Source organism: Amphiprion ocellaris, chromosome 19 (genome assembly GCF_022539595.1).
Source record: "Amphiprion ocellaris isolate individual 3 ecotype Okinawa chromosome 19, ASM2253959v1, whole genome shotgun sequence".
NCBI classification, from domain to species: domain Eukaryota; kingdom Metazoa; phylum Chordata; class Actinopteri; family Pomacentridae; genus Amphiprion; species Amphiprion ocellaris.
The window spans coordinates 11,658,154-11,679,179 of record NC_072784.1 but is presented as its reverse complement, the minus strand read 5'-3'; the positions used below and the strand labels follow the sequence as shown (position 1 = coordinate 11,679,179).

At 38.4% G+C, this 21,026-nt stretch overlaps 1 protein-coding gene across 1 annotated transcript in view; it reads right to left on the bottom strand.

Moving 5' to 3' along the window:
• The window catches only part of znf385c (zinc finger protein 385C), a 198,524-nt gene that overhangs the window by 24,765 nt on the left and 152,733 nt on the right, over window positions 1-21,026 (bottom strand). The window contains exons 3-4 of the mRNA XM_055005249.1: window positions 15,814-15,956; window positions 1,126-1,236 (exon numbers count right to left, since the gene is read on the bottom strand). Of these exons, the coding sequence (XP_054861224.1) occupies window positions 1,126-1,236; window positions 15,814-15,956 (254 nt within the window). The remainder of the gene's footprint in view (window positions 1-1,125; window positions 1,237-15,813; window positions 15,957-21,026) is intronic.

Genomic DNA, 21,026 nt, shown 5'->3' with positions numbered 1-21,026 from the left:
TGGATATTTCTCATTATTTTATTTATTTTTTTCCCCCATTTTTGAACATTATTGTATTCCACTGTAATATTCTGCTGCCAGATTTTCACTGTTTTTTGTTTTTTACTGCCTATCAGTGGTTTTAATGTTGTGGCTGATCTACACCCCTGCAGCTGGGTGAGAACCAGAACATCTGGAAGTCGTCTAGAAGTGTGACAGTCTGCAGGTGCTAAACTGCTCTTTGAGGTCAGGTTGGGTTATAATAAGCAGCAGAGTGAAGCATCCTGCACAGGGATAACTGGATATATCTGAGCCGACTCTGAGGACGGCGCTGCAGCAGAGTATTGATGGTCTCTGAGAGGCAGATAAAGCCACCGTCGGGCCTCACACTCCTCTTTAAGTCGCTGTGCAGAGGCAGCGAATGGGATTTGCTCTGCTGTGTGAAGAGCACGTCTGCTTTTCCGTCTCCAGAGCCTCAGACCTGCTTTGAAGATGGAGCCCAACTAAAAAAAAATGCTGTGCCCAGACCTGAGATGTCTTAAGGCTTTCTGCGCCATTATCTGTTTGTTTAAATGAATATGCATGAAATGTCATGGGATGTTTGCGCTCCATCTACAGTACAGCTGTTTGTTGTTGGCGGCGGTGGAAAGAAATGTGACGTGAAGCCGAGGATGCTGCTTTCCTGCCGCGGCGGCTGATTGTTTCTGCTCGTTGCTGATAAATGGCAGCTCTCCCTGCTGTCTAATCCCTCAAACCAAAACAAGTCGCACACATGCAGAGTGCGCTGGGAAGGAAAGCCGAACAAACTTCAACACACATAACTGGAAGAAAGAAAAAAAAAAGACTGCTTTTCATTTCATGCATTCGCAAAAAGGGGCACACTTCGAGTTTGCACAGACGCACACTCATGCAGTGAGTCAGTGATAAGAGCTGAGGTAATTGCAGAGATAATAATAAAAACTGACATTCAAGAAGATAGCAGAAGCCCAGAATAATGTTGTTCTCTGAGGCAAGACTGGCTCTCTGCTATAGAGTGCTGCTTTTAGTGCTATGAATTAAAGTCTCTTTCTGTTTCGCATTGTCCGACAGCCTCTCCCGTCTTCCTCATAAACAGCGGCATGAAACCGATGAAGCATTATTTCTTACCGTGGAGTTGAAGCGCAGGTGGCAAATGTTGCAGGAGATGATCTGTTTCTTCTTGAGGGGCTGAGGGACTCCGAATGTGTGGTTGATCACTGCTTTCTGGACAGGATCCATCTGAAAAACATCAATGAACGACCAAATGCATTAGATCTGTGTGACATTATTTTACAAAAGAGCAAAAGCAACAGCTTAGATTTGCTATATTAAAAATTCAGGCCCCATAGTAGGAAATCACTGCAATCAAAAACTGTAAACCTGTCAACACAGACATTCAAATTTGATATTTTTCAATATTTCTTTCAGCTGCTTTTTGCTGGAGGCGTTGTGTTGCTCTATCTTTCTCTTTAGAATACAGTGCTTCACTTTTCATTCCCTGTGGTAGTGCCTGCCCGGATTCAAGTCAATCGACACACTTGTCCAGGTCGTCGTTTTCACAGCTCTCTTCTCTAGAAACTATTCTGCAGACTGGGAGTCATCTTGTCAGATAATATTTTGGTTTATCCAGAGACATTCATCTATAAATGTCATCTCCCTAACAGTCTTCGTGCTCATCTAGGCCCAGATTACACTCCCACCTCCGTTCTTCACTTCATTGTGGTAGTTTTGACCAGGTGCTGGAGTTTCTTTTTAAAATACCCCAAAAGTGTTCTATTGGACTCAAGTCAGGTGACGTACCTGTCCAGGTCATTGTTTTTGCTTTGTTCTTTTTTGAAAACTCATGCTTGAATATTCCTCTTATTTAAGTTTCTTGTCTCTTGGTTTATCCACAGACATTCATGGTGCATCTATAAATGTATCTCCCCAACACCTTTTGCACTCATTCAGTTCCATATCATCACTCTGTTCTTCACTGTCAGGACTATGCATTCACTATAGTAGTCAGCTCAGGTTAATACCAAACATGCTGGACTCCATCTGGGCCAAACAAGTTTATTTTGTTCTGATTTGATCAAAGAATGTTCTCCAACATCCGTCAGGTTTCTTTTCATGTTCTTCAGCAAAGTTTCGTCTTGCAGTTTTGTGATAAAAAGGGTGTTTTTCTTGGATCCCGACCATCAAGGTTAATATTATGAACTGTCATTCACAGCCTCTGAGCTTCATAGAAACTCTGATTTCCATTGATCACCCCTGTGCCAAATATGAAGCAGCAGTTGTCTATCACAGCTAGATTGTGAAAATAGTTTACCGTTTGTGGAGTCATTTTAAGGAGGACAACCACTGCAGCCATGATTACTGGTACTATGGCTCCTTCTATACCATCTCATTATTGCTGCAACTGTGATTCCACTGGTATTTTGTTGATCTTCCTGCATCCTTTTCCATCTTTGTGACGATTTACAATCCGTTTTTTTTTTAAGTTCTTTTAGCAATTTTTTTTGCATGTGGAGCCATGATGAAGACATGCAGATGGACACAGCTCATAGGTCCAAAGCAGATAAAGTTCTGGTGTTCACAACTCATTTTGTCACAGACACTGAGTCAAGTCTAAAGCAACTGCCGTTTGTTTCTTTAGAATTAGACTGTGAAAGTAGTTTGCCATCCGAGGAGTCATTTTAGGAGGACGACCACTGCAGCTCTGATGAGTGGTACTGTGTCTCCTTCTATACCACCTGATAACTGCTGCAGCTGTGTTTCCGTTGATTTTTAGCTGATCTTCCTGCATCCTTTTCCATCTTTGTGAGTCTCACAATCAGATTTTTAAATTCCTCTGTCAAGTCTTTTCCATGTGGAACCATGATGCAGACATGCAGATGGACACAGCTCACAGCTCCAAAACTGAGAAAATTCTGCTGTTTTGTTGCATTGAGTTCCACTTTAAGGCTTAAATATTCAATATAGTCTTTGTGAAGTATTTGTTTTTATAAAGTATAACATCTAAAGCTTAAAAAAAAGAATGGACAAGCAGAGGTTTAAGGCACAAATGACAACTTTACAGTGAATTAGCATGAGGTTTCATTACCCTTTGAAGCAGATACCTCAGCTCCTCCCTGCAATGTAATCTGATTACTCATTAGGAATCAAATTGCCAAACTTCATCTCATGAACCACATCAGGGCTGACTTTAGATTGAATAGAAAGGGGACAAAACAAGGCATCACCTCAGTGGAAAGACCTACTTTATCATGCAGGAAAACTAATAACTGTTCTGGTGCTGAACTGCCAGAATGCAGAGAACAACTCTGACTATAACAAGTACAAAAGTAAATAAATTCAGCCTTATTGTTATGCTTCGCAACAAATTTATGCTTTCTAACTTCTCTTCAGTGGAACGAAGACAGAAAACAAACAAATGCCGCCAAAGGCCTTCGGAAAACTGCAAATGAATCAGGGTGGTTTGATGCATCACAAAATGCTGCCATTGTGTAGCTGCAACTAGAAAAAAAAACAGTGTACCTGCACACAAAATAGAGGCTCTTTGCCTCCTTTTTTGTGTGCAGTCACACAGCAAAGATCAAAGTGTTTTCTGGGCGACTTTGTTACAGGACAACAGTGATCGGGTGCAATTAGGGAGAAAGAGGAAACACTAGAAGAGCTCTGATATACACATGAACATTACGTAGTCAAGGAATGAACCAACCTTGCTTTAAACTCTTAAGTTCTGTCTTCACACAACAGATATGAATCCTTTTATACAATTTCACCTTGATAGTCAAACCCTCTTCTGTCCAAGAAAATCTTGTATAAAAGACCCCTTCAGGTGTCCAATAATAATTTTTTTTAACCATGTCTTCATGTCCATATGATGTATTTTTATATGTTTTTATATGGTAGAGGATACATGAGAGTGAGCATTTTCCCCTTGAAACTGCAGTGCATCAATGGAAGCCACAAACCACAGATTTAGACTTCCGGGGACAAGGGAACCAATCGTGCCATTTGGGACTAATTTTAAGTCATTTTGGACTTGAAATGCTTTGATTAGTTGCGGATCTTTTTTTTTTTTCATTTCAGGGTACAGTAGCAGCGAGGCAGTCAGCTGTGCACAGAGAAGCTTCTAGTCTCCACTCAGTTACTGCAGCAGCTCAGACAGCTGTTAAACCAAACAACAGTTTGTAAATCGTGTAATAAGGCCTCCCAATGTCACATTTACTAAATTTGACTTTAACTGTCAAATACAACAAATTCTGTGTCATTTTGGACAAGTTATATTGAACGAGTTTAATTAGTTTTGCACAAGTTTTTCTGTCATTTCAGGCTATGGCAGAAGTTAACTAATCAGCTGTGCACAGAGAAGCCTCCACTTTCCAACGTCAGATTTGTTTTATTTTACTTTTATTGTCAAATACAGCAAATTTGGAGTCATTTCTTGCAAGTTTTGTGTATTTTCAGACATGTCTTTCTGATTTTGGACAAATTTGAGTCATTTTGTACAAGTTTTATAAATGTTTTTGCACTTTCAGGCAACGGCAGAAACAAGTTAGTTGGTTGTTCACAGTGAAGCCTCTAATCTCCACTCGGTTGCTGCAGCAGCTCAGACAGCTGTGAAACCAAAAAACAGCGTCAAAGTAGTGAAGTAAGAGTAATTTTGAGCAAGTTGTTGTCATTCTGGATAAGTTTCAAATCTTTTGAACAAATTTTAAGTCATTCTGGACAAGTTTAATTAGTTTTGTATTAGTTTTTCTGTCATTTCAGGCTATAGCAGTAGTTAACTAATCGGCTGTGCACAGAGAAGCCTCTAGTATCCAATGTCAGATTTATTCTATTTTACTTGGAGTCATTTTTTTGCAAGTTTTGCATATTTTTGGACACATCTTATTGATTTTGGAACAGTCTGAGTCATTTTATACAAGTTTTTGTACTTTCAAGCAATGGTAGAAAAAAAAATAGCTGGCTGTTCACAGAGAAGCCTCTAGTCTCCACTCGGTTGTTGCAGTGCAGGAGCAAACAGGTTTAAGGCCAAACATTAGTTTAAAAAACATGAAATAAATGACAGTTACACCAGTACAACTCATAAAAATGATCACCTGACAGATCTTTGGTCATATGCTGGAGTCTTGTGTGTCGTTATATTTAAGTCATGGACTTTCTCCCAACAGGGAGGGTAACTTTGACCATGTGATCATACAAACTTGCCAATGGCCCAATTAAAGCCATTTTCCCTGTGCGGTGTAGGAAATAAACTTGACTAATTCCATGTAAATCTCATGTAAATTACAGTTTTTAGACTCACAATTATCTCTTCAAGCGCTGTTATATGTGACACTTCTCACTTCTGCAGTACTATTTTTTCAAGATAATTATTGCAGTTTTTTTAATAAGTGGAATCATTTCCCTCCTTTTTTCTGCCCTTTTGTAATAACTCTCTCTGAGGTGGGCACCATTTACATTTTAACAATTTCATTTCACTTCGTAGTATAGTTCTGTCCATGGAAAATACATTGTAAAAGCATTGTTGCAGTAATTCTTCTTTCTGCTCGCTGTAATTTAAAGTCTGAAAGTCTGAAATGTGTGTATTGGTGGTTCTCTATTATGCAACAAAAATGAAAAGGAAAATATTTCCTCTCTGATGCATTATTTTTCTCTGTGAGGCTGTTTGTTTCCTTTGTGCATTGGAAGCTTTCAGGCTTTAAATCTTCTTTTACTTCCACAGTAAAGACAGGAGAGGGTGTTGTGTTTTTTTGCTAAATTAAGTAACTGAGTTTAGACAATAATTAAGAGTGTTTAAGATTCACTCGTGATGCATTGTTGGCTAAAGTAATCATCGGTGCTGCCAGCACTCAGAGTGGAATTTATTAATGAAACATCTCCTCCCTCAAACCACCACACAAAACTCTTTTAATTCAAACATCTCAACTTCTAAAATGAAACAGGGTCCAGATGGTTCTGATTGAGAGGTACACGGTGTTCAGAATATCAACAATGCTGGAAATGTGTCTCTTAAAATTGTTTTATTGTGATATCTTCTATTGTGAGCTCAGAAATGTGACTGCTGAACTGTCTGAACCACCGGTGGGGTTGAAAGGAAAGCTAGCTTTTTTAAAAAATCTGCACAATTACACCATTGATCTGTAAAATAAATCAATAAAAAAACTAGAAAGAATTGTTTAACAGTCCTTGAAAACAAATCCTGTGCAACTTTCTGTTCTGTCCATAAAATTAACCGAATGGAAGCTTGAAAATTGTGGCATTTCATCAACATTCGAGATAGATCTTTTAAAAATTTGCCAAAAACAAACCATTTGCAGCAATCATATTCTGAAAAAAAGAAAAAAATATGTGTTCTTCTTTGCAATTAAAAAGCCACAAACCACTCAGCTGTGATCAACCGTCACATGACAAAAATTCTGTGAATATTGATCTGAACTGCAGGCTGTGTTTACACCAAGAGGAGACGAGTATGGAAACAAACAAAAAATATAAATAGCAAAATATCTGAAACATGCAGAGTTTTTTCTACTGCTAGCAACAGTTTTGTGCATTTGAAAAATGTTGGACATATAGATTCAAGGCTTTTTTCAGTTTTTGTTAAAAGAATAAAAAAAAAGTAAGGAAGAAAAATCTACTTTTTGAAAGATTGATGGCATTATAACTGTGCCATTTTTTTAGTTATCTATACTTTTAGCCCTAGTTGTGCTGTTTTTAATGGAGTTGCAAGACTTTATATTGCAGCAAAACCGAGTAAAATTGTGCAAGGAGCAGGAAAAACACCCAGAAACTGCTGGATTTCAGAGGGTTAACACATTTTAAGCCTCTGCAGCCTTCGGTAAAGCATTTCTGCAGATGATTTTGGACAGAGTTTAAGCTGTGGTCTGCAGAGTCCCAGGATGCCGTCGCTATAAACAGCAGAGTGAAGCCGAGGCTTCATTATCAGATCTGCGTTCCACAGTGACAGCTGATTTCACTGCGGCACCCTTCGGCTTTATTTCACATCCCACGATGGCCTCGGATCGGGCTGCCGCAGGGCTCGACCCGTCCAGGCCTGAGCGTTCTGTTCGACAGATCAAGGGAGCTGAGCGAGTGTTTACTACGACTTCCTCCAGGTGAGAGTTGGAACACAAACACTCCTCAGGTAGATCTCTCCCTCAGGGCTGCCTTTTTCATTCCAACCTCTTCAACATGACTTCCTCGGGGAGATTTTTTTTTTTCCCTTTTCCCCTCCACCACCACATAAAACCAGCCGGTGCCTCCGTCCACCTCAGCAGAGCAGCTATTTGTTTTAGCAGGAGAAGAATGTGTCCATTGTCTGCCGGCAGCCATCCTGAACTGACTGCTGTAAATGCGCCTTTTGTCCGCCGTCCCAGTGCAGACAGAACTTATCCAGCGCCGGGTGGCTGAATCCGTGATGGGGTTTCAGGGCGAGGAGGAGGTGGGGGAGGATATTTAGTTTAGCAGACAGGTGCATTCGTCTTCCCCCGGCGCTGTGGGACAACGCCGGCCTTATCGGAGAACCTGAGGATCCCTGTTGAACGGACTCAGTGATTAATGCAGCAGCAGACGGAGCTGTGGAGGCTAATCATCTCCTCCTGAGACTGAAGACGCTCCGATTTCATGTCATTTCCACGGTTATCGCAATTTTCTCCATTCTGTCTCGCGCTAGATTCTGAATATATCAGTTAGTTTTTGTTCAAACGTGCTGCATTTATCGTTAACCCTGTCTGAAAGACATGTTGTCTTTGAAATATCAAGGGAATGACACCATTTAGCAGAAAGAATTGATGCATTTTCAATTCTCTGGCGGTCCTCATTATGAGTGACTTCAGGTTTTGACAGTACAATCAGCCAAATCTAAGCGTAAAATTGTGATATTTAATCAAAATCACTTCATTCTACCTGTCTAATTTTACAATTTGTTAAAAAAAATAAACCATTTGGTTGAATTATATTATGTAAAAAAAACATTAAAAAATCTGCGTGCCTTTGTAAAAATTCATGAAATATTTGCAAAGGAAAAACCAGGCAGCTTAAAATAATGATTTTTTTTAAATCAAAATCCCCAAATACCAACTGTCTCATTTTAAAATGTGCCACAAACACTTGCATGAAGAATATGTGTGCTTCTGAAAAAACCCTAGAAATATTTGGCTGAATTGCAAAGCAACAATCTGAAACAGTGCAGTTCTGTTGGTGATTTAAATGTAAAAAGAACAAGCAAAAATCGCACAAAAAGATGAAAAATAACACAACAGTATGCAAAAAAAACCCCTCAGCAAAGACAAGCAAAAATGCAAACATGGCATCAAAATGTAAAAAGAACAAGCAAAAACTACACAATGATGCAAAAAGAGGGAAAAAATGAAACAAAACGGTGCAAAAATGACACAAAAGATCCAAAAATAACATGAAAGAAGTAAAAAAAATCCCCCCCAAAAACTCATAAAAATACGTTTAAAAAAATGGTGAAAAAAAGAAGATGCAGAAATGACAGACAGAAATGTCACAAAAGGCACAAAAACATGAAAAGGTTACACAAAAATAAGCAAAAATCCCCGCTCCCTCAAAAAAAAAAAAAACCAGAAACAAAAAAGTGGAAATAACAAGAAAATGCAAATATGGCATCAAAATGTAAAAAGAACAAGCAAAAACAACACAACTACACTAAAAGATGAAGGAATGATGCAAAAGGTGCAAAAATAACATGAAATACACAATAACATTTCAAAAAATTACAAAGATGAAAAAATAAACAACAAACAACCCCAAAACAGCAAAGACACAAGAAAATGCAAGGATGTCATCAAAATGTAAAAACAAGCAAAAAATTACACAACACAAAAAGGTGCAAAAATAACACAAAAGATGCAAAAATCCAAGACAAAAATTATACAAAAGATGCAAAAATTACATAATAGGTGAAAAATCAGACAGAAATGTCGCAAAAAGATGCAAAAAAAAAACTACATAAAAATATGCAAAAAACAACAACAAACCCAAAACAGCAAAGACACAAGAAAATGCACAAAATGGCATCAACATGTAAAAAGAACAAGAAAAAAAATCACACAATGACACAAAAGGTGCAAAAACAACATGAAAGAGACAAAAAAATTACACATAATTATGCACAAAAAACAAGCCCAAAAACAAAAAACAACCAAGACACAATAAAATGCAAAAATTGTATCAAATGTAAAATAGAACAAGCAAAATCACACAATGATAGATGAAAAAACGACCCCAAAATGTGCAAAAATAACAAAAATCTGCAAAAAACAACAAAGCTCCCGTGGACATATTAGCTTTATTTAGTGCTTTAGGGCAGCATCAGGTTTATGATCCGTATATTTCACAGTTTTGGTGTCAGTGCTTCACCTCATGCGAACTGAGTTTCTGTCACTGTGGCGTGAAGAAATACGACTCTATAAAACTGTGTCCTTAAAGCAGAAAGCTCGGCTCCCGTTCAGGTTATAATCTCCATTGTCTCCATTACTTCTTTGTTTCAGCAGCAAAACGGTGCGTTTTCGAGCACCTTGGCTGCCTGGAATTAGCAGCTTTGATCCTTTACTTAGCAGCAACACGCCCGTTGTCGTGTTGTGTGTGTGTGCAGACGCTGCTTTGATCCTGGTTTTACACCGTTCGCTGCTCTCGTTGCAAACTATCTGCACTCGTACGGTCTGCAAATGAAGCCCGAGCTCACACTTGAGGATGAGAGGCGGAGAATGAAGTGTGGACTCAGACATCTGGCCGCTCCTTTACGTTTCGAGGACATGTGCGAGGAGGCGGATGAGACATAAACGTTCGCTGCACCAAGCGAAAAGCGCAGCTGGTTCGTTTTGTTCTGCCGCCCACCTCCCCGGGGTCGAGGGGTCGCCGGACTGAGCATGCTCAGAGCGAGGCGGCATGCTAAACACTCGCCTCGCTAACACCCTCATGTATTTATATTAGCGGTGGAGGCAGCAGGGCAGGTCTCCGGTCGCTGTTTCGTCTGCGTTTTTTTGCTTATGTTTCACTGGTGAAGCCGCTGGTGCCTGAGCCTCGAGGCTTCGGGTAAAAATAACCCGTGGCAACCCTCAGAAAATACATGCCGGTATTTAAAGCGATGATTTATTTTCGCACATCGGGTCTCCTCATGAAAGAAATAAATAAAAGTTGTCGTATTAGTAACAGTTTTTAGTGCGACGCCTCACATTTTTCCTCACTGTGGTTCATTTTTCTCTGCAATCTACAGTGCTGCACCTCTATGGAAACAGAACAACATGAGGAAGGAGAGAGAACTCAGAAATGTCTTATGTGCAGGATGATATGGTTAGAATGTCACCGAGAGACAAGAGAACACGAAAAGGCACAAATATATGCAAAAACAGCTGACGAGAATCGCACAAAGACACAGTGAAACGCAAAATTGACTCAAAAAGATGTAAAAATGGCATTAAAAAAGCAAAAACAACAGGAAAAAAATACACAGAGAGACAAGAAGATGAAAAAATGACAAAAAAAATACAAAAATCACACAAAAGCGCAAAAAATGACATACAAAGATGACACAAGGACTCAGAAAGATGCAAAAACTTTCTGAGTTTTGCAGAAACCTCTATGGAAAATGTGATAAAATGTGAGGACTTTTTGTGCTTCTTTAGAAAATACTTGATTTTTTTTTTTTTTGAAGAATCTAGTCATGGCAAATACATGTTTTTTTTTGTATTTTTTAATGAGGCATGTAAAAGGGATTTTGATGGATTATTGCAATTTTATGCTTATATCTGTTGAAGCTTTCTGACTGAGTAGTTCAAAGACTGTAGGAAACTGTAAAATCTGACAATTATTTCTGTTTTAATGTGTTTCTAAACTGATAAATTGTGTCATTATGTTGATTTTTCTGCCTTTGAAACCTGTCAGTGGCTTTTGGTGTTCAGAATTAAAAGAAATTCTTCCCTGGAGACCAAATAAAGCAAAAACAATCTTGTGGGAAATGAGTCACCTGTTCACACGACTCTTCTAATGAGATGCTGAGTTATCTACCTACCATCTCGGGCTTTGCATGATATTCGTTCAGACTTTTCTTTCTCAGACTCACCGTGTTGAAGTTGGGGAAGAGGCTGAGGGGGGAGGATCCGTTGAGTCTGAAGGGCAGGAGGTGTTTGAGGTCGAGCTGAGGCTGCAGAGGCCGTCCTGGGACGGGGAGGGAGGCCAGCAGGGGGCTGCCCTGGGCGGACGTACCTGCAGAGATGGATGGTGGAAGTTAGGAGGCATCGGGAAACGTTCAGGCCTCCAGGAGGTCAAGAGCAGCTCAGGAGGGAATGACTTTGATTTATTTGATACCAGAGGCAGCGTTGTGGCTCTGTGGAGCCACATACAGGAGTGTGCTTAGGACCGAGTGTGTGTGGCCATGTGCCTGTACTTCCAAAATTCTCATAAAAAACAGTTAAAATCTGCCAGAAAAATGTAAAAAATAAATAAATAAATAAAATAAAACAAAAGACAGAATACTGTAAATAACTATGAAAATAACAAGAAATATATGTAAAATGATAATAATAATAAAAAAGTGGGGCTGTTTCAATGCAGTTAACATAAAAAATTATACTTTTTCTGTGATTTACTCTCCTACTCCTGTACTTTCAAAATCCCCACAAAAAGCAGTAAAATTTGCCTGAAAAAAAATTCTAAAAATCACAGAAAACTGTAAATAACCATGAAAATAACAAGAAATACCTGTAAAATAATAATAATAATAATAATAATAATAATAATAATAATAATAATAATAATAATAATAATAATAATAATAAAAATAATAAAATGGGGCTTTTTTAATACAGTCAACATAAAAATTAATACTTGTTTTCTGTGATTTACTCTCCTACTCCTCTTCTTCCAAAATCTCCATAAAAATATCAAAACTCAAAAAAAACAACAACAAAAAAAAAAACATGAAATCCTATAAATAACCATGAAAACAACAGGGGACATCTGATAAAAATATATATATATTTGGAGAATATCATAAAAACAATTGTTTTTTAAGCAGATTTCAGTACATTACAATGGTGACTTACTGTTTCGTATGATTTGAATTTATTATTTTTTTTTGCATTTTTTATAATCGATATACATAATTCTGTATAACAATTTTTTATTTTCAGTACAGTAAAAATTTTGCTATTTTACCCTTAAACATTAGAAATCACCATTTGTAAAAAATACAGATTTTTGACTGTTTTTTTGTTTGTTTTTTTCAATCATGAAAATTAATACATTTTTTTGCTAAATTTGACTCAATATTGTCTGATTTAGCTAAACGATAATCGGAAAACAACATTAAATAGTTTTAAAAATTGCAGTTTAAAAATGTTAATTTTTTTTTTGTTTTTTCCAACACGGTATTTTTAAAAGGTGTTTCTTCTTCTATGCAGACAATAGAAGCTGCACATGTTTTGTGTGGGGGATGGGCTGTTCTACTTAATACCCCCCATCACCCCAATTGCCCCGTCTTATACCCCAAGGACACGCACCTGCCCCTAATGTACATGGACACACATAAACACATCATTTAATTACTGATTTATTGGCTGAGGAAAGGGGGCTGCATGAAGGGGAAGATGGGAGATATCGGATTTCAAATGGACCAGGGATGAAGAGATTTCTAATTTTCCGCTTGGCTGCATTTCAGTGGACCGGTGAGCTCAGCGGTGTGCAGGCACTTATCCCAGCACCGGGATCAATCATTGGTGTCAGCCGAGGGTCACCGTGGCCACCCCAAAGTCTGCCTATCAACGCCCTGCAACACGCCGCCGCTGTGATAACACAACAGGAAGAAAAAGCAATCGCTGTCCGCACAATGACACCAGCCTTGGAGAAAATACAAAAGCTCGGCAGTAAAAAAGAACGCTTTCAATGCGGACACTTGAAAAACGACAACAGAGTAGAAATAAAAGAACGGCATCAGCGTTATGTTCGCTGATTAAGTGTGAGCATCAATGTTTTTTGTTAAATTATTAGATTAGGTCAATCTAATGATTTAAAGGAATTTAAAGGAGATCTTCTATGGCATCTGTTTTCATAAATTTGAACAGTTTTCTTTATAAACACAGTGTAGGCAATCAATAACTGATTGCTCTAAAATACAAATTGATCCCAGCTTATCTTAAACAAATAACTTCAGTGCAGAAGTCATTAAGCGTTACATAAGTCTTTGTCATGGTGCCCCTTTAACTAATTGCTGCATTCGAATCAATAAAAACTGACAACACAACACAGACTACAGTGGATATTTGTCCTGTACTGATACTACTGTTTTCATTGCACAAACACATAATTTTGCCCGGTAACCACTAAGCTTTATCCGAGTCTTTGTCATTGTGCGCCTTCAAATAATCAGTGGCTTAGTCGATAACACAACTTCAGCACAGTGGACATTTGTTCTGTGCTACAGTTTTATTCCACAAGCACATACCTTTGGCCTTTAACCAATAAGCGTCACAGAAGTCTTTGACATGGTGCCCCTTTAAATAATCTGCAGCATTTTGAATCAATAACAACATATTTCATAACCGAACTTTAGCACAGTAAACATTTGTCTTACTGTTTTCATCTACAAACACACAAATTTGGCCTTTAATCATTCAGCATCACATAAGTTTTGATCACTGCGCCGCTTTAAATAATCTGTGGTTTAGTTGATAACACAAGTTCAGCACAGTATATATTTTTCCATAACTTACATTACTGCTTTAGTCCTCAAACACATGATTTTGGCCTTTAACCATTAAGCATCACACAAGTCTTTGTAGTGGTGCCCCTTTAACTAATTCACACAATGACACAAAAGGTGCAAAAACAACATGAAAGAGACAAAAAAATTACACATAATTATGCACAAAAAACAAGCCCAAAAACAAAAAACAACCAAGACACAATAAAATGCAAAAATTGTATCAAATGTAAAATAGAACAAGCAAAATCACACAATGATAGATGAAAAAACGACCCCAAAATGTGCAAAAATAACAAAAATCTGCAAAAAACAACAAAGCTCCCGTGGACATATTAGCTTTATTTAGTGCTTTAGGGCAGCATCAGGTTTATGATCCGTATATTTCACAGTTTTGGTGTCAGTGCTTCACCTCATGCGAACTGAGTTTCTGTCACTGTGGCGTGAAGAAATACGACTCTATAAAACTGTGTCCTTAAAGCAGAAAGCTCGGCTCCCGTTCAGGTTATAATCTCCATTGTCTCCATTACTTCTTTGTTTCAGCAGCAAAACGGTGCGTTTTCGAGCACCTTGGCTGCCTGGAATTAGCAGCTTTGATCCTTTACTTAGCAGCAACACGCCCGTTGTCGTGTTGTGTGTGTGTGCAGACGCTGCTTTGATCCTGGTTTTACACCGTTCGCTGCTCTCGTTGCAAACTATCTGCACTCGTACGGTCTGCAAATGAAGCCCGAGCTCACACTTGAGGATGAGAGGCGGAGAATGAAGTGTGGACTCAGACATCTGGCCGCTGCTTTACGTTTCGAGGACATGTGCGAGGAGGCGGATGAGACATAAACGTTCGCTGCACCAAGCGAAAAGCGCAGCTGGTTCGTTTTGTTCTGCCGCCCACCTCCCCGGGGTCGAGGGGTCGCCGGACTGAGCATGCTCAGAGCGAGGCGGCATGCTAAACACTCGCCTCGCTAACACCCTCATGTATTTATATTAGCGGTGGAGGCAGCAGGGCAGGTCTCCGGTCGCTGTTTCGTCTGCGTTTTTTTGCTTATGTTTCACTGGTGAAGACGCTGGTGCCTGAGCCTCGAGGCTTCGGGTAAAAATAACCCGTGGCAACCCTCAGAAAATACATGCCGGTATTTAAAGCGATGATTTATTTTCGCACATCGGGTCTCCTCATGAAAGAAATAAATAAAAGTTGTCGTATTAGTAACAGTTTTTAGTGCAACGCCTCACATTTTTCCTCACTGTGGTTCATTTTTCTCTGCATCTACAGTGCTGCACCTCTATGGAAACAGAACAACCATGAGGAAGGAGAGAGAACTCAGAAATGTCTTATGTGCAGGATGATATGGTTAGAATGTCACTGATAGACAAGAGAACACGAAAAGGCACAAATATATGCAAAAACAGCTGACGAGAATCACAGAAACGCAAAATTGACTCAAAAAGATGTAAAAATGGCATTAAAAAAAGCAAAAACAACAGGAAAAAAATACACAGAGAGACAAGAAGATGAAAAAATGACAAAAAAATACAAAAATCACACAAAAGCGCAAAAAATGACATACAAAGATGACACAAGGACTCAGAAAGATGCAAAAAATCTTTCTGAGTTTTGCAGAAACCTCTATGGAAAATGTGATAAAATGTGAGGACTTTTTGTGCTTCTTTAAAAAATACTTGATTTTTTTTTTTGAAGAATCTAGTCATGGCAAATACATGTTTTTTTTTTGTATTTTTTAATGAGGCATGTAAAAGGGATTTTGATGGATTATTGCAATTTTATGCTTATATCTGTTGAAGCTTTCTGACTGAGTAGTTCAAAGACTGTAGGAAACTGTAAAATCTGACAATTATTTCTGTTTTAATGTGTTTCTAAACTGATAAATTGTGTCATTATGTTGATTTTCCTGCCTTTGAAACCTGTCAGTGCCTTTTGGTGTTCAGAAATAAAAGAAATTCTTCCCTGGAGACCAAACAAAGCAAAAACAATCTTGTGGGAAATGAGTCACCTGTTCACACGACTCTTCTAATGAGATGCTGAGTTATCTACCTACCATCTCGGGCTTTGCATGATATTTGTTCAGACTTTTCTTTCTCAGACTCACCGTGTTGAAGTTGGGGAAGAGGCTGAGGGGGGAGGATCCGTTGAGTCTGAAGGGCAGGAGGTGTTTGAGGTCGAGCTGAGGCTGCAGAGGCCGTCCTGGGACGGGGAGGGAGGCCAGCAGGGGGCTGCCCTGGGCGGACGTACCTGCAGAGATGGATGGTGGAAGTTAGGAGGCATCGGGAAACGTTCAGGCCTCCAGGAGGTCAAGAGCACCTCAGGAGGGAATGACTTTGATTTATTTGATACCAGAGGCAGCATTGTGGCTCTGTGGAGCCACATACAGGAGTGTGCTTAGGACCGAGTGTGTGTGGCCATGTGCCTGCACTTCCAAAATTCTCATAAAAAACAGTTAAAATCTGCCAGAAAAATGTAAAAAATAAATAAATAAATAAAATAAAACAAAAGACAGAATACTGTAAATAACTATGAAAATAACAAGAAATATATGTAAAATGATAATAATAATAAAAAAGTGGGGCTGTTTCAATGCAGTTAACATAAAAATTTATACTTTTTCTGTGATTTACTCTCCTACTCCTGTACTTTCAAAATCCCCACAAAAAGCAGTAAAATTTACCTGAAAAAAAATTCTAAAAATCACAGAAAACTGTAAATAACCATGAAAATAACAAGAAATACCTGTTAAAAAAAAAAAAAAAAAAAAAAAAAAAAAAAAAAAAAAAAAATAATAATAATAATAATAATAATAAAAATAATAAAATGGGGCTGTTTTAATACAGTCAACATAAAAAAAACGGTGACTTATGTTTCGTATGATTTGAATTTATTACTTTTTTTGCATTTTTTATAATCACTATACATAATTCTGTATAACAATTTTTTATTTTCAGTACAGTAAAAATTGTGCTATTTTACCCTTAAACATTAGAAATCACCATTTGTAAAAAATACAGATTTTTGACTGTTTTTTTGTTTGTTTTTTTTACAATCAACATGAAAATTAATACATTTTTTTGCTAAATTTGACTCAATATTGTCTGATTTAGCTAAACGTTGATAATCTGAAAACAACATTAAATAGTTTTAAAAATTGCAGTTTAAAACTGTTAATTTTTTTGGTTTGTTTTTTCCAACACGGTATTTTAAAAAGGTGTTTCTTCTTCTATGCAGACATTAGAAGCTGCACATGTTTTGTGTGGGGGATGGGCTGTTCTACTTAATACCCCCCATCACCCCAATTGCCCCGTCTTATACCCCAAGGACGCGCACCTGCCCCTAATGTACATGGACACACATAAACACATCATTTAATTACTGATTTATTGGCCGAGGAAAGGTGGCTGCATGAAGGGGAAGATGGGAGATATCGGATTTCAAATGGACCAGGGATGAAGAGATTTCTAATTTTCCGCTTGGCTGCATTTCAGTGGACCGGTGAGCTCAGCGGTGTGCAGGCACTTATCCCAGCACCGGGATCAATCATTGGTGTCAGCCGTGGGTCACCGTGGCCACCCCAAAGTCTGCCTATCAACGCCCTGCAACACGCCGCCGCTGTGATAACACAACAGGAAGAAAAAGCAATCGCTGTCCGCACAATGACACCAGCCTTGGAGAAAATACAAAAGCTCGGCAGTAAAAAAGAACGCTTTCAATGCGGACACTTGAAAAACGACAACAGAGTAGAAATAAAAGAACGGCATCAGCGTTATGTTCGCTGATTAAGTGTGAGCATCAATGTTTTTTGTTAAATTATTAGATTAGGTCAATCTAACGATTTAAAGGAATTTAAAGGAGATCTTCTATGGCATCTGTTTTCATAAATTTGAACAGTTTTCTTTATAAACACAGTGTAGGCAATCAATAACTGATTGCTCTAAAATACAAATTGATCCCAGCTTATCTTAAACAAATAACTTCAGTGCAGAAGTCATTAAGCGTTACATAAGTCTTTGTCATGGTGCCCCTTTAACTAATTGCTGCATTCGAATCAATAAAAACTGACAACACAACACAGACTACAGTGGATATTTGTCCTGTACTGATACTACTGTTTTCATTGCAAACACATAATTTTGCCCGGTAACCACTAAGCTTTATCCGAATCTTTGTCATTGTGTGCCTTCAAATAATCAGTGGCTTAGTCGATAACACAACTTCAGCACAGTGAACATTTGTTCCGTGCTACAGTTTTATTCCACAAGCACATACCTTTGGCCTTTAACCAATAAGCGTCACATAAGTCTTTGACATGGTGCCCCTTTAAATAATCTGCAGCATTTCGAATCAATAACAGCGTAGTTCATAACCCAATTTTAGCACAGTGGACATTTGTACAGTGCTGAACTTACCATTTTTGTCTACAAATACAAAAACTTGGCCTTTAATCATTGTGTCACATGAGTCTTGGTCATTGCGCCGCTTTAAATAATCTGTGGTTTAGTTGATAACACAAGTTTAGCACAGCAGGTATTTCTCCTGTGCTCATATCACTGCTTTCATCCACAAACACATAACTTTAGCCTTTAACCAATAAGCGTCACAGAAGTCTTTGACATAGTGCCCCTTTAAATAATCTGCAGCATTTTGAATCAATAACAACATAGTTCATAACCGAACTTTAGCACAGTAAACATTTGTCTTACTGTTTTCATCTACAAACACACAAATTTGGCCTTTAATCATTCAGCATCACATAAGTTTTGATCACTGCGCCACTTTAAATAATCTGTGGTTTAGTTGATAACAAGTTCAGCACAGTATATATTTTTCCATTACTTACATTACTGCTTTAGTCCTCAAACACATGATTTTGGCCTTTAACCATTAAGCATCACACAAGTCTTTGTAGTGGTGCCCCTTTAACTAATCAATGTTTTTAAATAAATTATTAAAAGAATTCACTGAATCATTTTATTACGAGCGTTGTAAGGTTAGGAGTCCAATCTTTCATTTATATTCGCTGTCACACAGTTGTGATAAATTTGAATTGTTTTCTTAATAAACGCAGAATTAGCAATCAATAACCGATTAATCTAAAACACAAACTGATTCAGAAGCATCACATATGGCATTTTAAATAGTCGGCAGCATTTTTAATCAATAACATCAACCAGAGGAGGGGGGTAGTTCAAGCTGGTAAGCATAGAGCATTGTGGAAGTTTAGCTAGTAAAGGGGCACCATGACAAAGACTTCTATGACACTTAATTGTTAGAGACCAAAATTAAGTGTTTGAGGAAAAAAACATGTAATATCAGCACAGGACACATATCCACTGTGCTAACCTATCTTAGTTTTGCCCTGGTGAAATGACATTTCTATGGAAAGTTGCTTTTCCACCCTACTTTGACACAGAAAACATAACCACATGCAATAAACTGTTTTACCTCTACGTCAAAGCAGCCTGAGACTGAAGTTCCAAAACATTTCTTCCACTAGACTCTCATGAACAAAGCTCTTGTTCTCCCACAAACTCTTCACTAATGAGCTCTTTCGATTTCACAGCATTTTCTCACCATCTTATCCACCACAGTCATTACTTCTGCAAACACTGTTCAAATGCTTGGTTGGACTGGAATCAAATGGGAAGTCTTGCATGAGCAACATCATGCATAATAATTCAGACAAGTCATAATGACGTCTGAGATATTCTGACTGGTCCAAACTGAACTACAGACAGTCCAGGTGTTCAGTGTAACGTTGAAATCTGTATTAAATCTTTAAAAAGCTTGCTATAAAGCTGCTAATCCAACATCTCAGTCGAATTTTTTCCCTTGTTACAAAAAAAAGACAAACTCCTTTCTCACAGCAGCTTTGAGCATAAATTCCTAGAAAGACGGATCTAGATGAAACGCGCTCCACTTTCAGCTTCCTTAAAAGACTCCAACATGCCTGAACCGCCATCACACCCAGCAACACAACAGAAGCTGTCAAAATAAAGAGCAGCAGTCGCTCTGCAAAAATTTTCTCTTGTATAGTTTTGACTTTTTTTTTTCTTTCTCGCGATCGCTCACAAGGTTGATGACGACAAAGCTGCTGCTCGGCATTTTGTGTGATTTGCAGAACAGAGTGATGGATGGGGAATCTGTCAGTAGCCTGATGGCCTTTATTGTCTGGCAGGATTTGGCAGCTGTGACGCAGGATGTGTGGTTGGTTTGTTGGATGAAGTTGTGAAGCTCCCAGCATATGCTCTTCAGTGCTGGGATCACGCCTGATTCTGCTATGTAGGGGTCAGTCTAACGCCTGGAAAGCAGTAGAGGTACAGGACGGATGTAAATTTGATTGTTTTCATCGACACACACATAATTTTGTTCTGTTAGTCAGTCCTTGTTTGTTTTAAAAACATGAGCTCTGGTCAGAAGTCATTATGCGTCACATACATCTTTGTCATGGCGCCCCTTTACTAGCTAAACCCCCATAATGCTCGCCTTCTCTGGTTGCTACAGTATTTAACAATGAGAAGCTCCACCTAGTGGAACAATCAGGTACTACAGCTAATGTACAATACTTAAAGTGTGTAATATCTTGGAAAATGGTTTCAGACAAGAAGAAACTTTCCTTTGTGCAATACACATCCAGTCGTGTGATATGTTTAAACAGCTTGTTATGTGTGTGACCACTATTCCTAGACTTAAGTTTTGTTGTTTACTTAGGTTTAGGCACCAAAATGGTTAAATTTAGAGGTTTTGGCATTCGTGGTGCAGGATGTGTGGTTGGCTGGTCAAAGTTCTGAAGCTCCAGGATGAATGCAAATCTGACTTGATTTAGCAGTTTTTGTCAATAAACATTTATTCTTGGTCCGTTACAGATGTGACAAGGTTTGGGGATGCTGTCTTAGCCAAGCCAGGGTTGTCTTAAACATATGAGCTCTGGCTGGAGGTCATTACGCATCCCATACATTTTTGTCATGGTGCCCCTTTACTAGCTAAACCACCACAATGCTTGCCTCCTATGGTTGCTACAGTACTGAACAGAAAGAAGAATCAGGTACTACAGCTAATCTACAACACTTAATGTGTATATTATCATGGAAAAGGATATCATATCACCAAAGTCATAAAGCAGGATGCATGGTTGATTGGTCAAAGCACTGAAGCTCCAGGACGGACATAATTTGACTCAATATTGCTGTTTTCGTCAACAAATATTTAATTTTGGTCTGGTACATGTGTGACTCAGTTGTCGAAACGCCATCTTAGCCAAGCCAGGTTTGTCATAAAAAATATGAGCTCTGGCTGGAGGTAATTTTGCATCAC